Raw genomic sequence first — 17158 nt, forward strand, 5'->3', positions numbered from 1 at the left:
CAGAAAGGGGTTCCCATAACTCCCTACCTTCCGCCAAATCCTAAGGGGATTGAGGGGAGCCAAACCATTTCATTTGGTTCCCCTGAACAACAAACTTATTACTAAACTCCCTGACCACCAGGAAACACTAACCTCATCATTTAACTCCCTGACCACCAGGAATCTTAATAATCTCATCATTTGGTTCCCTGATTAGGAACCCTGAAATCTAGATCTCATCAGTACTAGCTGACTCACCCCCTAAATTCCTCTGCTCCCCCCTTCCCTCTATCCCCATCAACACACACAACAAACACAAATCTCAACTCTCCTTCCTTTTGAATGCTTTGGAAATCCAAACTCTGAACTGCAGAAATTTGCTGAGGCTCTGATATTCAGAGCCTCATGGCAGAATTCTGTAGAAGAGAGGAAAATGGAGCTAAAAGTGGAGGAACAGTACATGTCTAAGCTTACTATGGAATTCTCTATGCCCTGATCCTAGTGTCTTCATGGAGTCATGGAAATCCAAGCATCAAATGGCAGAAATCTGCCTAAGCTCTGAAAGCAGCAGAGTCCTAACATTCTGTATCACTAGGCCAGATAATGGGAATGTAAGAAATGAGGCTGGATATTGTGTGTGAAAAGCTACGTGGTACTCCACTAAGCCTGAGAGAAAGAGTCCAGCATCTAGTTAAGATTCTATTCCCACACAAGTCACTTTGGGCCGATACTTTGTAGCTGATAAACTGTAAATTGCTCAGCATGAAAGGAGGTTGAAACCTGAGATCCAATGGGGAAAGAGTAAGAAAGTAAAAAATAGAGGAAAATAAGGAGGAAAAAGACTTAAATTTCCTAAGATCTCAGGAGTAAGAAAACTCAAATACCTTGAACAGATGAACCATCAGGAAAAACATTAACAGCAGAAATATGGCTTCCAGATCTAATAAATAAATTTAGATATCTATTAATATATACTGTAAAAGAAAGGAAAAATTATTTAACATTTGAGATAGCAGACCATGTGGGTTTTGAGAACAATTGTTCCCTAATGGTCTAAAAGAAAAATAGAAATTATGAGAGCAAAATTTATGGCAAGCACAGCAGAAATAACTGGGAAAGTAGAGAAACTTGACTATACCAAGGAAACAAACAAAAAGAACAATATATCGGGAATGTAATACATAAAAGTGAAGGAAAATCTCAAAGAGAAGCAAATAACAGTAACATTAAGAGAAAATGTTCTCTTTAAGTAAACTGTACTAATGTCAAAGTGTGTATATGTAGAGAAAATCTAAAGCTTCTAGGTCTCCCAAATATTCTTACAAATTAAAAAACAGAATACCATAATTCAAGAAATAAGGAGGAACCTGTCTTGTGAATTTCTAAACCACAGTGCTTGAAATTTAATAATTCAATTCAAAAACAACATATTCTGCAAGTGATTAGAAGAACTTCAAATATAAAGAAAGAAAAGGAAATCCAAACAGTCTATTTTGAACCCACTGTAAAACTAAGGAGGAAATTGAATAATGTATCCCAAAAAACAATGAGACTTAAGATGTAGCCCAAGGTGACCTACTTTGCAAGCTTAATCGAGCTTAATCATAAATGGGAAAAAATCAGTAACTAATAATAAAGAGGCATTCTCAACATTCTAAGAATGAAAATATAACTTGATGAGATTCAAAAGCACTCCAAATAACAAATACAAGGTAAATGATTATAGCATATAAGGACAACATTATATCAGGGAGAATATTAGTAGATTTCCTTCTAAATGTACACAAGATGACAAGTATGTAAGACACTAATACACTGTTGTTGAAGTTGTGAACGGATCTAACCATTCTGGAGAGCAATTTGGAATTGTGCCCAAAGGGGTATCAAACTATGCATATCCTTTTATACAGCAATGCCTCTACTGGGCTTGTCTCCCAAAGAGATCATAAAGGAGGGAAAGGGACCCACATGTGCAAAAATATCTGTAGCAGCCCTTTTTGTAGTAGCAAAAACTGGAAATTGAGTGGAAACCCATTAGTTGGAGAATGGCTGAATAAGTTATAATATGTGAATGTTATGGAATATTATTGTTCTATAAGAAACGGTCAACAGGATTATTTCAGAGAGACCTGGAGAGACTTACATGAACTGATGCTGAGTGAAATGTGTAAAACTAAGATAACATTGTACACGGCAACAAGATTATGTAACAATCAGTTCTGATGGACTTGACTTTTTTCATCAATGAGGTCATTCAGGACAATTCCAGTAGACTTGTGATGGAGAGCACTATCTGCACCTAGAAAGAGAACTGTAGGGACTGAATGTGGATCATAACATAGCATTTTCATTTTTATGTTGTTGCTTTTTTTTTTTCTTTCTTATTATTTTTCCTTTTTTGATCTGATTTTCCTTGTGCAACAAGAGTAATTGTGGAAATATGTTTAGAAGAATTGAACATGTTTAACCTACACTAGTTTGTTTGTTGTCTAGGGGAAAAGGCGAGGGGAAGGAAGAGAGAGGAATTTGGAACACAGGGTTTTGCAGGGGGAAATGTTGAGAACTATCTTTGCATGTTTTGAAATAGTTACTATCAAAAATTTTAAAAAAGCAACAAGAACATGATAAGTATGAAAGCAGAATTCAAATAAAAGTAACAGTAAAGAAACAGGCCTGAAACAGTAGCTCACAACATCCTGGCTACAGGTAGATCAATGTTTTCTTATGGAACTCAATTACAAAAAAGGAGAAGAGGATGAAAAATATAGGGAATAATATGAGATATAGCCTAATCAAATAAGAGCCTACTTATAAAGAAAAATAACTCTCAGGAAGAAAAGAACCCAGTAGAAAAAAAGAAGTAAAGAGCAGAATTTAAAAAGTAGAGGGAGGCAGAGAAAGGAGGAAACCTCATTTCAGTGGTGAGAAGTATTATGAACAATAGAGATATTCCATAAATGGAGACTGGAATCTTATTCATGGGAATTGTCTGCAGGGATATGTTGCTTAGAGACAACTGATTCTGCCTCAAAATAACAGGAACTAAAATTTCCTTAGAAAACTGAAGGCATGGACCCAGGAAAGAAATTAGGAAATGGAAGGGAGGAGAATGACCAAAGAGAGAGTGAAATTCAAATAATGAACAATATAATCAGGGACATAGGAATATTTCTATTTTGCAATTTGTCTGCAAGAATTGCTATTTTTCTATGGCAGAAATTAGGCATGGAACCACATTTAACACCGTATACCAAGATAAGATCAAAATGTTTCCATGATTTAGGGATAAAGAACGAGATTATAAATAAATTAGAAGAACATAGGATAGTTTATCTCTCAGACTTGTCGAGGAAGAAGAAATTTGTGACCAAAGATGAACTAGAGACCATTATTGATCACAAAATAAAAAATTTTGATTACATCAAATTAAAAAGTCTTTGTACAAAGAAAACTAGTGCAAACAAGATTAGAAGGGAAGGAACAAACCGGGAAGACATCTTCACAGTTAAAGGTTCTGATAAAGGCCTCATTTCCAAAATATATAGAGAATTGACTTTAATTTATAAGAAATCAAGCCATTCTCCAATTGATAAATGGTCAAAGGCTATGAACAATTTTCAAATGATGAAATTGAAACTATTTCCACTCATATGAAAGAGTTCCAAATCACTATTGATCAGAGAAATGCAAATTAAGACAACTCTGAGATACCACTACACACCTATCAGATTGGCTAAGATGACAGGAAAAAATAATGATGAATGTTGGAGAGGATGCAGGAAAACTGGGACACTGATGCAGTGTTGGTGGAGTTGTGAACAAATCCAACCATTCTGGAGAGCAATCTGGAATTATGCCCAAAAAGTTATCAAACTGTGCATACCCTTTGATCCAGCAGTGCTACTACTGGGCTTATACACCAAAAGGATACTAAAGAAGGGAAAAGGACCTGTATGTGCCAAAATGTTTATAGTGGCTAGAAACTGGAAAATGGATGCCCATCAACTGGAGAATGGTTGGGTAAACTGTGATATATGAATGTTATGGAATATTATTGTTCTGTAAGAAATGACCAGCAGGATGAATACAGAGAGGCTTGGAGAGACATGAACTGATGCTAAGTGAAATGAGCAAAACCAAGAGATCATTATATACTTCAACAACAATACTGCATGAGGATGTATTCTGATGGAAGTGGATTTCTTTGACAAAGAGATCTAACTCAGTTTCAATTATCAATGATGGACAAAAGCAGCTACACCCAAAGAAAGAACACTGCGAAATGAATGTAAACTGTTTGCATTTTTGTTTTTCTTCCCAGGTTATTTTCACTTTTTGAATCCAATTCTTCCTGTGCAACAAGAAAACTGTTCTGTTCTGCACACATAAATTGTATCTAGGATATACTGTGACATATTTAACATGTATAGGACTGCTTGGAGGGAGGGAGGAAAAAAGTCAGAACAGAAGTGAGTGCAAGGGATAATGTTGTAAAAAATTACCCTGGCATGGGTCCTGCCAATAAAAAGTTATAATTATTTTTAAAAAAAATTTTTTAAAGGAAAAAAAAAAGAATTACTATTTTCTAAGGGTGAAGCACAAAGAAAAAAATGAGGACAAGCCGTACAAGGCAATTTACAGAAATCATTTACAAGGGAGAACTCAAAATAGATATCTCAAAAGTTTTGATTCCACTAAATACAGAGAATAAAGAGCTAAAAAAGGTTAAGAGGTATGAACCAAAGAATAAAAGTCCAGAACAAACAGAAAGGGAACATAAATGATAAGAAAGGGAGAAAGGAATTTTTTCAATAAAAAGTTAGAAAATGAAATTTATAGCAAAACAAAACAAATTGAGGAAGAGAAGAATGAGAAAAAGAGAATATTTAAAAAGCAGAAAAAAAGCCAAAAAGAAAAAGAAACAAATAAGAAAACTCCAAAAGAAAAGAAGTAAAATATTGGGAGTGGGGGGAATGAGGAAAGAGGAGTTGAGAATGAATAAAAGAAAGCTAGTAGAAATAAGACTATCTTTAAAGAAGATCATATTAACAGAAGCAAAAACAAAACAAAACAAAATCCATATTACCGCATTTACAGCAGAAATAGGGAGGAAATAGAAAATTGGAATATTTTCACCATTAACAATTGCAATTTGTCAAAAAACAAAAAAAGGGTTTCTAAGAAAAGGTACAACTTTCAAGAAAATATCCTAAGAGATGCCCTTTATAAGCTTATTTTCCAAAATTACTTAAGAAGACTATTTTGAATTAATCATTATAGGAAAATATCTGATAAAGAATAGAGGCACTGACAGAAGGTAAGACTTTTTTAGAAATAAAAAAATGTAATCTAATTGGCCAAACTCTTAAACTTAGAGGAAAACCACAGTTATCGTGGAAATGAGTTTGAGCTGCATACTTAACTGTTTTTTAAAAAATACTTTTATTGATATCTTTGGATTTTCATATTGCCTAAATTTGCCTCTGTAGTGTCCTACATTAGCCATTTGATCTAACAAAGACTTCTTAAAAGAAAACAAGAGAAGAGAAAAAAAAAAAATCAAGAAAAAACCATCAATATTTCAAAAAAAAATCTGACAGATACAAAATAGGTATGGGAGGGGAAAGTATTTTTGATGCCATTCTGGTTATTTGTATACATTTGAATTTTCGTAATGATTCTGTATGTCTGTGTGTGTGTATATATATATAATATTTTGGCTCTATTCCTTCACTTTGTATCAGCTCATATAAATTTTTACTTTTCTATATTTGCCATATTTATCATTTTATACAGTCTAGTAATACTTTTACCTTCAGATATCACATTTTGTTCAACTGTTTCTCATTCATTGAGTATCCACTTTTTTCTAATTCTTAGGTATTGCTATAAATATTTGGAGGTATTTTAGGCTTAAAAAAAAAAATGGATTTCTTTGGGTATTTACCTAACAATGTATCTCCACGTCAAAGGGTAATGGGTATTTTATTTACCTATTTTTGCGTTTTTTATGTGGGATAGCAACCCCTTACGAAACAACTAATCAAGAGATTTTTCAAAGTGAAGATCAGAAGCTTTATTAGAATCTCACGGGAAGCAAGTAGTCTGCTCACTGAATTCTCAGAGAAAGAGGAAGCCAATTTTACAAAAGTTAAGAGAGGATTTAAATAGTCAAAAACCCACAGGAACCCTGACCACTACCCCTGCCCTCTTCTGGTTAATTTTCACTGCCTGCTCAAGTGGAAGTAGCAAAGTTTTGCTAAATTCTAGTCAAGCCAAGATAGTTGACTTATTGCAGATGTGTTTGCCCAAGTTTATTGTGATCAGCTTGTTACAATGTTTGTAAATTCTTGCTTGAGCTGATATGGACATGCTACTGTAATGTTTACAAAGAATTTCATTTTTTCCAAATCCATCGAATTCATATACTAAAATTTAGGTTATAGATTGAATCTATATTAATGATTTTATGAGAAACCACATAATCCCTCACAATAAGGAGACTTATTTAGAGGTAACTAATCAATTAAGTCAGAGGGTCTAAAGGTTCCTAAAATAACTAAGGAGACTTGGTCTACTTCAGGCTTTCTCAATCAACAAATAGAGATAGTCAGTTTGGAGGCTTTTTGAATATCTCCAGGCCATTAAATAATTAGGTTCTTCTCTAAGCAGTTGAGTAAAGGTCAAGAAGGTTATCTCTTAGATGTTTTCTACTGGAAGAGCAAGTCTTTGCTCTTCTTCCCAGAGCCTTAATGATTAACAGATGCTTAGTACCGAGTCTTGAATTACACAAGGTTATTATTCTGAAAAGTCCTCAGTTTCCCTTTTCACTCATTTTCTAAAATGATTTTGTTAATTCACAGCTCTACCAAGAGTACATTAGTGTTTCACACCCTTTGGCATTGACTATTTTATCTCTTAGAAAGTGATGTAGTGTGTAGTGTTTGACAGCCATGGATTTCTTAAATATTTAAGAAAGGGAGGAGAATGTGTCATCAAATTTTTTGAAGTCAAGCCTTTTCATTTTAATTTTGCATTAACTTTTTGTTTTTTACAATTTTTCCTTTTCTATTGTTGACATATCATATTACTACTTACTATACATGAATATCAGTTCATTTACGTTCAAGCTTTTGTATTCATCTTTTTTTCTTGCTGCTCAGTAATATTCCATTTGGTTCCTGTACCACAATTATTTTACCCATTACCCAGTTGATGGGCATCTTTTTGATAACGCAAAATGTTATAAATGTTTTGATATATATGAAGTTTTTTGTTAATCTCTTTGGGATATATACCTGACAGAAGATTCTCTAGGCAATAATCACTTACTTTGCTAATTTCAAATTTTTTCCAGAATACTTAGATCACAACTTAACCAACAACACATACTCGATTCTTCCACAATTTCTCCAGCATGGATTATTCCTATTTTTTGACATCTTTGCCAATTTGCTGAATGTGAACCAAGACATCTACATTGTGTTGTTTAAACAGTATATTTTTGTTTTGTTAGTGATTTGGAACATTCTTTCATAGAACTTTTAAAAATAAACGTTTGTTGATGTCTTTTGTTTTTATATTAAAAGAAAAAAGAAAAAAAAATGAGAAGAAAAAAATCAAAACTTAAAAAAAAATTAGAGAAAAATGGAGAAAAATATAAACCTAACTCATAAATTTAGGTTTATATTTTCCTCATAAATTTAAATGTGAATGAAGTCACAATCCAATAAGCTGGGGGGGAAAAAGAGAGGCAGATTAGCTAAGAAAATAAAACTACACAATCTGTTGTTTATAAAAAACATATCTGAAAGACAAAAATATTCACAAAATAAAAGTGAGAGGCTAGGAAAAAAAATTTGCCATATATTAAGTGAATCCAGAAGGGCAGAAGTTACAAATATGCCATCTACAAAAATGCCAAACATTTAATTGGTGAAAAGAAAGAAAAAAGAAAACTATATTATACTGAAAGAAAATATAACGACAAGCCAATATCAGTTCCAAAAGCCTTAGTATCCAAATTCACAAAGGAAACATTAACTGAGTGACAAGAGTATAAAAACAATTAATCCGATTACTGCCAGGAGATTTCAATAGCCCTCTCTCAGCTTTGGATAAATCAAAAAGATAAATAAAAGGGAAAAAACAGATCTGAACAAATTGCTAGAAAAACTAGAGCAAAAAGACTTATGGCATCTTCTAAATGGAACTGCAAAAGAGTATTAGTCTCTTCCTCTCTCTTTCTGTATATGCATGTATGTGTATGTGTGCATATACATATACACATGCACATGTGTATATAATTATTTTTTTCTCAGCACTACATAAGAATTTTTACTAAAACTGACAAGGTATTAGAGCACAGAGAGTACAAACAAATGTAAAAATATAGAAATATTACATATATCCTTTAGAGACTAAGGTAATAAAAATAGTGATTGATTCAGGCACCACAAACATTAAAAAAAATGAGGCTTAACAATGAAATCCTAAATAATGATTGGTTCAAAGAACAAATAACAAAAATAATTAAAAATTTTATAAAAGAGAATGACAATAAAACAACATGGCAAATTCATGGGATAATTATGCTTTTTTAAAAGCAGTTTTGAAAGAAAAAATAATGTGGAAATAATATACCTACAAACACACATTATCAAAACAAAAGAGAGGATTAATGAACTGAATATGCTTTTTTTTTAGTTAAAAAGACAAATTTAAAAAAACTAAAATAAGCACAAATGATGAGCCATTAGCAGGGAGGAAAAGAGAAAGAAAAGGGAATAAAAATTTATATAGCATTGTGCTAGGTACTTTTGAAAATATCTGTTCATTTGATCCTCATAATAAGACTTCAAAGTAGATGTCATTATTATCCTCTAATTTAACATCTTCAGATAATGGAACAAAGAGTGGATAAAACAATTTATCTAGAGTTACACAGCTATTAAGTGTCTGGGACCAACTATGAATTCAGGTCTTTCTGACTCCAGGTCTAACATTCTATTCACTGCCCCTCCAGTTCCTGATAGTAAAATTAGAGAAGAAATAGATAAATTGGCAATTAAAAAGTCCACTGAAATGATAAAACTAAAAGCTGATTCTTTTAAAATTCTAATAAAACTGATAAACCTTTAACTAATCTGATTAAAAGGATGACAGAAAATTAAATCAGTAAAATAACAATGTGAATTCCAAACAAAATCAAAATAAAAGAAATAATTCACACATACTAATAAAAATTAGAACACAAAAGAAATGAGTGATATCTTCATAAATAGAAAACATTCCTATGATCAAAAAACAGATGCAGATCTTAAATAACCTAATTTCAAAAAGGAAATAGAATTAACTGAGATTGTCTCCAAAAAAAACAAAACCAAAACTTTTGGTCCTGATAAATTCATAGGAGAATCTTATCAAACTTTTAAAGAACAATCAGTACCCACAGTACACTAATCTTTAAAATTGAGAAAGAATCCTCCTGGAAATAAAATATAGTTTTAATACCTAAACCAGGGAAGAATAAAACATAGAAGGAAAACTACATATCAATATCATTCGTGAATATTAATCCAAAAAATTTAAACAAAATCTTATCAAACTTACCAGAGAGTGTCAAAAATCATTACCTATGACCAAGTTGGATTTATATCTGGGATACAAGGGAGATTTACAATTAGGAAAATAATCAGCATAATCCATCATATTAAAAAGCAAAATATTCCAAACCACATAATATTATCTCAACAGATGCAGAAAAGGCATTTAACATTTAAGCTGAAAAGTCGAAAATTATAAGAGGAATATTTTTAAAATATATATATAAAACCAAAAGCAAGAACCATATGCAATGAGGATGTACTAGAACATTTTCCAATAAATATAGACGTCAAAGAAGGATGCTCTCTTTCCCCATTATTATTTGACATGGCTCTGAAAATGCTAGCAATAATAAGAGAAATAAATTAAAAGCAGAAAAATAGGTAAAGTAAATAAAATAATGCCTGTTTGTTGATGATATTTTGGTAAATTTTGAAAATTCTAGGCAATCAGCAAAGATAACTTCAGCATATCACAAATAAGAGAAAAGAAAATTAAAACTGCCTTTAAGTTAGACCTCACACCCTGAAAAGTATCAAAGATGACAGAAAAGACAAGAGTCTAAATAGCTTTTCTTATAGACAAGAAAACTTCAGTTCACAAAGGTTAAGTGACTTGAGGCAAAAAATGGCAAAGTAAGATGTGACAAAGCCAAGATCTAAATCCAGCACTTTTGACTCTAAAATTCATCATCTTTTCATTGGCCCACTTAAATTCAATAATGCCACAGACTTTGCTATTAAATAAGAAGAAGATTTTCTACTCTCCATAGATTTTTCTAATCAGTTTGATCCTTGATATCAATATGTCAAGTTACATATAATTTTTACAATTCAATGCTCTAAAGGAGTGATCTCCAACGTGAAATATATAAAATGATACAATAGATTTAGGAGGGAAAATAACATTTATATTACAAATTATATTATTATAGTAATTACCATAAACTTCTATTATACAGTATGTTTATTGATTGATAATTTTTTTATCCAAAAGTTAAAAGAAATTAAACTGTAATAATATTTAAGAGATGAATTGATACTGGAGCTTTGAATCTATATGTTCAGATGATTTCATGTCACATGTGGGAAAGCTAAGTACCTAATAAAAGGATGAGAGTGAATTAATACAAAGAGACTAATTGTTGGTTCATTTACTTTCAGACATATCATTGTGAAATATCATCAATTCAGTGAATTTACAGCTTATACTGTCTACTTCGAATCAACTTTCATAAAATGGACAAATGGCTTAAAAATATATCTGCAAAGAAATCAAGTATTGAAAATAATATTAATACAAACACAAGTTATCAATAAGAAAATGTTAATGCTAATATTCTTCCTATTCCTAATATTAACTCTTCATCAGTCATATTGCACAATATTAAAACAATGATGATGTAATCTGATCTGACAAGAACTTCAAAGTTATCAAGATCACCTGAAATATGTATTTAAATCCACTACTAACAATGCTCTCTGTTATATCTTGAGATATTAGCCAATTACAAAATGAAGCCAACACAATTGGGATATTTTAAAACTGAGCTTTTTCTCTTATCACCTATAAAACATGTTCCCATGTTTTAAAAATGGAATTTTCTATCTGTTTCAAATTTGTCAAGATAACATGAAGCTTGGCATGGGTTTTAAATGCATTTGTAAAAAAAAAAAAAAAAAAAAGTACAAAAATGCAACATCTAACTTTCTACAAAAAGCTTTTGTCAGACCCTTTTAATTCCAAAGGACATGTTCTCCATTTTCTATCTCCAACTTATCCTTTTTGTGTCCTATTTGTACTTAGTTGCTTGCTTGTTGTCTTCCCTATTAGAATGTCAGCTCCTTTGAGGGCAGAGGCTATTTCTGCCTTTCTTTTTATTTTTAGCATCTAAAAGTTCCCACACTGGAGAGCTGGGCTTCTGAGTAGTAAGCGTCTTTACTACTACTTCCCACCAAGCTATTTCCTGGTCATCCTCATGCCATTTTCTCTAACTCCTAATCCACCTATCTTGTTAAATGTAATTCTAAGAAAAGTAATAAAATCATCATTCCTGAAAAAGATATATCAATTTCCCTAAAATTCCAATCACTATCTTGTTGGTGTTCTTTTTCCAAAACACAGCCAGGTGATAAAAGTTCAGATCTTTTATTGTGTCCTTCAATATAGCCCGGTTAGCTCAGGCCTATCTCTCTGTTTGGTTCCAAAAGGTCTTGCAGCTTTGTTCTTGGCTTCTGCCTCTGCTTTCTTCAGCCTCCAGCCAGCACTAAGTTGGAAGAAGCAATGAATTTCTCTTGCCTCGAAGATAGATGGCTTGTGGGCTTCCTCCCAGAGTGCTCCTCTCCAACCCCTGGGAATGTTCCCTAGAAACTCTCTTGAGTGGCTCACTGGAGCTGTATTTATGCTACTTCTCTGAGAGTGGGATTGTGGGATATCTCCCAGCATGCTCTCTGGCCCTAAGAGCTTCAATGGGAGGTGTGAATTCAGATATCCCTTTCTAAGCCCTGAAATCTCCCAAACATGTGAACTCCAATGAGTACTTAAATATTTCTTGCTTCTATGAGCTCTCTAAAGGTGTGAAGCATTGTTTCCATCAGTTGTACTTAGTATCTTGTTTCAAGTTCTGGCCCAAAATATCTCCTTCTAAGATCAAATCAATCATGTTGAATCATGCTAAATTAGATAATTATTGTTTCTATCAACTCTAATGGCTTAAAAGTTTGTAAAGATTCCAACACTAGCTCTCTTCCTTTTAAAAACTGTCCTCCTTGGTTACCACTTCCCTAAAGAATGTCTTCCCTTATAAGAATGTAAGCAGCTTGAGGGCAGGTTCTTACTTGACTATATAGTACAAAACACATAAGAAATTAATAAATGCTTTTTCATTTATTCATTCATCAACCATCCCTATATGATAAGGCTTTCCCTCGATGAAAAAATTTACAAAACAAACTGCTAGTCCTTTTTGTAGTAGCAAGGAACTGGAAACTGAGTGGAGAATGGCTGAATAAGTTATGGTATATGAATGTTCTGGAATATTATTATTCTATAAGAAACGATCAGCAGAATGAATTCAGAGAGACCTGGACAAACTTATAATGAACTGATGCTAAGTGAAGTGAGCAGAACTGAGAGATCATTGTACAGACATAACAGTAAGATTACATGATGATCAATTCTGATGGATGGGGCTCTTTTCAACAGCAGGCCAGATTCAGGCCAGTTCCAATGTTCATGTGATGAAGAGAGCCTTCTGTACCCAGAGAGAGAACTGAAGGAACTGAGTGTGGAACACAACATAGTATTTTCTTTTTCTTTTTTTCTTTTTAAAATTTATTTTATATTTTTTCAATTACATGTCAAAACAATTTTTAACATTTGGGTTTTTTAAATTTTGAGTTCCAAATACTCTTAATCCCTCATCACCACCCCACATTGTGAAGGCAAGTAATTTGATATAATTTATACAGTTGTGATTATATACATGTGTGTGCACGCCCACACATACTCAGATAAATTTTTGCAAAACATATTATTTCCATATTAGTCATGTTGTAAAAGAACACAAAAACACAAAAAAATAAAGTTTAAAAAAGTATTCAGACTCCATCAGTTCTTTCCCTGAATGTGGATAACATTTTTCATCGTAAGTTCTTTGGAATTTCACAATTAACCATTACATAATATTACTATTACTGTGTACAATGTACTGGTTCTACTCATTTCACTTGAAAGTATGCTTCTTTGAAATCAACCTGCTCATCATTTGTTATATAGCACAATAGTATTCCATCACAATTATATACCACAACTTGTTTAAGTATTCCTAAATTTCCAATTCTTTATCATCCCAAAAAGACTGATATATTTTTCCACATGTAAGTCCTTTTACTTTTTTTTTAATCTCTTAGGTATACAGACTTAGTAGTGCTATTGCTGGATCAGAGTATATCCAATTTTATAGCCCTTTAAGAATAGTTTGAGTGTTCTGTCCCAATTTTCCTACATTCTCTCCAACAATTGTCAATTTCCTTTATGATCCTATGAGGTGGTACTTCAGAACTATTTTAACTTGCATTTCCTTAAAGATGGGATTTAGAGCATTTTTATATATAACTATACATATCTAATTTCTTCTTCTAAAAACTGCTTCTTCATATCCTTTGGTAAATTTATTAATTTTTTTCATCAATTGAGTTATGATTTGTATTCTTATAAATTCAATTGAGTTCTCTATATATTTGATAAAGTCTGTCATAAAACCTTGCTGTAAAATTTTTTTCAGTTATTATTACTGTATATTTCCCTCCATTCTATTTTCTCCCCATTTATACTTTTCTTTTTCTCCTTTCAACATGTACCTCTTCAAAAGTGTTTTGTTTTGATAGCTTCCTACCCAATTTACCTTCCCTTGTAGCAGCAACCCCCTTCTCTCATTCCCTTCTTACTTCCCTGTAAGGTAAGACAGAATTCTATACTCAATTGAGGTTATAACAATATAGTATTTTCACTTTTTTTTGGTTGTTGCTTGCTTACATTTTGTTTCCTTTCTCATACTTTTTCCTTTTTGATCTAATTTTTCTTGTGTAGCATGATAATTGTGGAAATATGTATAGAAGAATTGCACGTTTAACATATATTGGATTTTTTGCCATTTAGGGGAGTGGGTGGGGGGAAAGGAGGGAGAAAAAATTTTGGAACACAAGGATTTGCAAGATGAATGTTAAAAATTATATATATGTTTTGGAAATAAAAAGCTTTTTTTAAAATTATCCAAAAAAAAAAAAAAAAAAAAAACCAGGAAATTGATGCTCCTTACTTCTTTAGGAATGATTTCCAATTCCAAATGTAATGGATCAGGATTACCATGGTCCTCAAAGGTCACAGACTAAGTTCCACTAATTGCAATGGCATTTTAGCCTCTTTTGCATACATGAGATTGGACAACTACTTTTGTCCATTTGGTAAATAATACAACAGAGAATAAAATTCAAACAGGAAGGTTAACAACAGAACTTTTCCCCCAAATTAAAAAAACAAAAAAAACAAAAAAACAAAAAAAAAAACACAGACACACTTTGTTTTCAACGAAAACTTTACCCACAAGTCACATCTAGCCAAAAGAGACTAGATGAAAAAGCTAATTTTTTCTAGAGTTGTATTCCTATAGCAGAATATAGTATTTCAGACTTCTCCCCAAGTTTATCTCACCAGAGAACAATGCCTTTGGTATCTAAGTATTCCTAAGATTCTATGTGTTTAACAAGAAAAAAAAATGAAAGAATTTGCAAAGAAAAATTTTTTGAAGAATTATAACAGCTGAAATAAAACTTCAAATATATGAAAGCTCTATTTTAATCATTCGAAACTGAAGAAGGTAGTTATTTTTTAAAAATTCAATGAAATGTATGATTTTACAGAAAATGCTGTTTTGATTAATTTTCAAATCAGTATTTTCTATGTTTCATTGCTTATTTACAAACTTTTTCATTTGCTAGATAACTATCTAAGAGCTATAGAATTGGCACACATATTTACAAAGAGGTCACACACAATCAGCAGCAAATATTAACCAACAAGTCCAAGTCCAGTTCTGGTTTTATACACATCCATGATGAACCTGATTGGTACTCAGTTCAGAAATATACCTCCTAATATACTCCCTCAAAACTCAAAAATTTCCTTTTCAAAGAGTATTCGAAGTTAGCAAAATGATAAAAGAATATTTTTACAACAGACAACACAATTTCTGTGCAGATAATAAAACAAGGTTAACTAGATAGCTCAAAAGATGACTGCTGTGCTTCTGATCACAGCAATACCAACTTACTTCAACAATATTGCTTTGTTTCAAAACTTTCCCTCATGATAAATGACTTCTATAAAGGTTCATATCAACCAATCTGAACTTCAAATAAAAGCTAAAATGAGCAGAGGAATGTTGGCTTTCTGACCACAGAACATCTCTTTCTCAAATGGAATAACAAGTCTGATACTGAAATATTTTTAGTTCCCACAAAATCAAATAGTGGTTCACATCTAGAATGGCAGTTTCACAGTTTTCTTCGAGAGAAATGCATTGCTTGGCACAATGTATTACCATATGAGGTTTAATCTTACCTGGCAAGTTCTTTAATTAAGTTTGCAATACGTCTTTTGTCTTCAGGACATAAGTCCTTCAAGCAGGCACTCTTCATTCCTCCATTGTGAACGATCTAATAAAATAAAAGTTTTTTGTTAAAAAAAATTTTTTTGTTAGATGTTAACTTTGTTAAATGTTAAAAAAAAAACATTTCTTAAATTACTAATAGCTTATTAGGAAGAATCTTTTAAAAACAGGATTGGAGATGAAATTTCTTGAAATATTTTTCATCTAGCAAAAGGGTCTTTGCTTCAATTAAATCTATTTTTTTCTCTGAATTGCTTGTCACTAGGTTTTATCAATTGTTATTTAGCTAATTATATTCAATTCAATAAGTATTTATTTAGTGCCCCCTATGTGCCAGGCACTGGGCTAGGTGCTAAGGATACAAAAAGAGGCAAAAGACACTCTCCACTCAAGGAACTTGAAGTCTAAACAATTGAGTAATTACCAAGAAAGTCTGCAAAGGATAATGTAAAGAAGTACCTACATGATAAGCACAAGAAAAAGTATAGTAAATGTATACCCTCTTTGATCCAGCAGTGTCTCTACTGGATCTGTATCCCCAAGAAATCATAAAAAAGGGAAAAGGACCCAAATGTGCAAGAATTTTTTGTAGCAACCCTTTCTGTAGTGGCAAGGAACTGGAAAGTGAGTGGATGCCCATCAGCTGGAGAATGGCTGAATAAGTTATGTTAATTGAAAGTAATGGAATATTAGTGTTCTATAAGAAATGATGAGCAGGCTGATTTCAAAAAGCCTGGAAAACAAAACAATAAATCATAGAAACAATCGATAATTTTATCAAAGAAAATGACATTAATGAGACAACATACCAAAGTTTATAGGATGTAACCAAAGCAATTCTTAGGGGAAATTTTATGTCTCCAGAAAAGCCTGGGAAGATTTAAAGTGAACAGAACCAAGAGAACATTGTACACAGCAACAAGATGATTATGTAATGACCTACTATGATGGACTTGGCTCTTTTCAATAATGAGGTGATTCAGGGCAATTTCAATAAACTTGTGATGGAGAGTAAGAACTGCATTGAGAGAGAGAACTATCGAAACAAGGTGGATCAAGACATACTATCGTTACTTTTGTTGTTGTTGTTGTTTTGCGTATTTGCTTTTTCCTTTTTTATGTTTTTTTCCATTTTTAATCTGATTTTTCTTGGGGCATCACAATGAATATAGAAATATGTTTAGAAAATTGTACATCTTGCTGTTCGGGAGAGGGAGGGAAAGGAGAGAGAAATTTGGAATACAGGATTTTGCAAAGGTGATTTTTGAAAACACTCTGTACATGTATCTGGAAAAATAAATACTGTAAAAAAAATGTTTTTAAAGAAAAAGTAATGTTAAGCAGACTGATTTCAGAAAAGCTGGAAAGACTTACATGAACTGATGTTAAGTGAGTGAAATGAGC

The 17158-nt window shown here is 32.2% G+C and overlaps 1 protein-coding gene across 3 annotated transcripts in view; it reads right to left on the reverse strand.

Moving 5' to 3' along the window:
• KIAA1328 (KIAA1328 ortholog) overlaps window positions 1-17158 on the reverse strand; it is a 562551-nt gene that overhangs the window by 520201 nt on the left and 25192 nt on the right. For all 3 annotated transcript variants that reach the window (XR_004230870.1, XM_031946042.1, XM_031946041.1), the window contains exon 4: window positions 15706-15800. Coding sequence is in view for 2 of the 3 variants with exons in the window: in XM_031946042.1 (XP_031801902.1) it covers window positions 15706-15800 (95 nt within the window). In the remaining variant the exon portion in view is untranslated. The remainder of the gene's footprint in view (window positions 1-15705; window positions 15801-17158) is intronic.

The sequence above is a fragment of the Sarcophilus harrisii genome, chromosome 1, assembly GCF_902635505.1.
Source record: "Sarcophilus harrisii chromosome 1, mSarHar1.11, whole genome shotgun sequence".
NCBI lineage: Eukaryota > Metazoa > Chordata > Mammalia > Dasyuromorphia > Dasyuridae > Sarcophilus > Sarcophilus harrisii.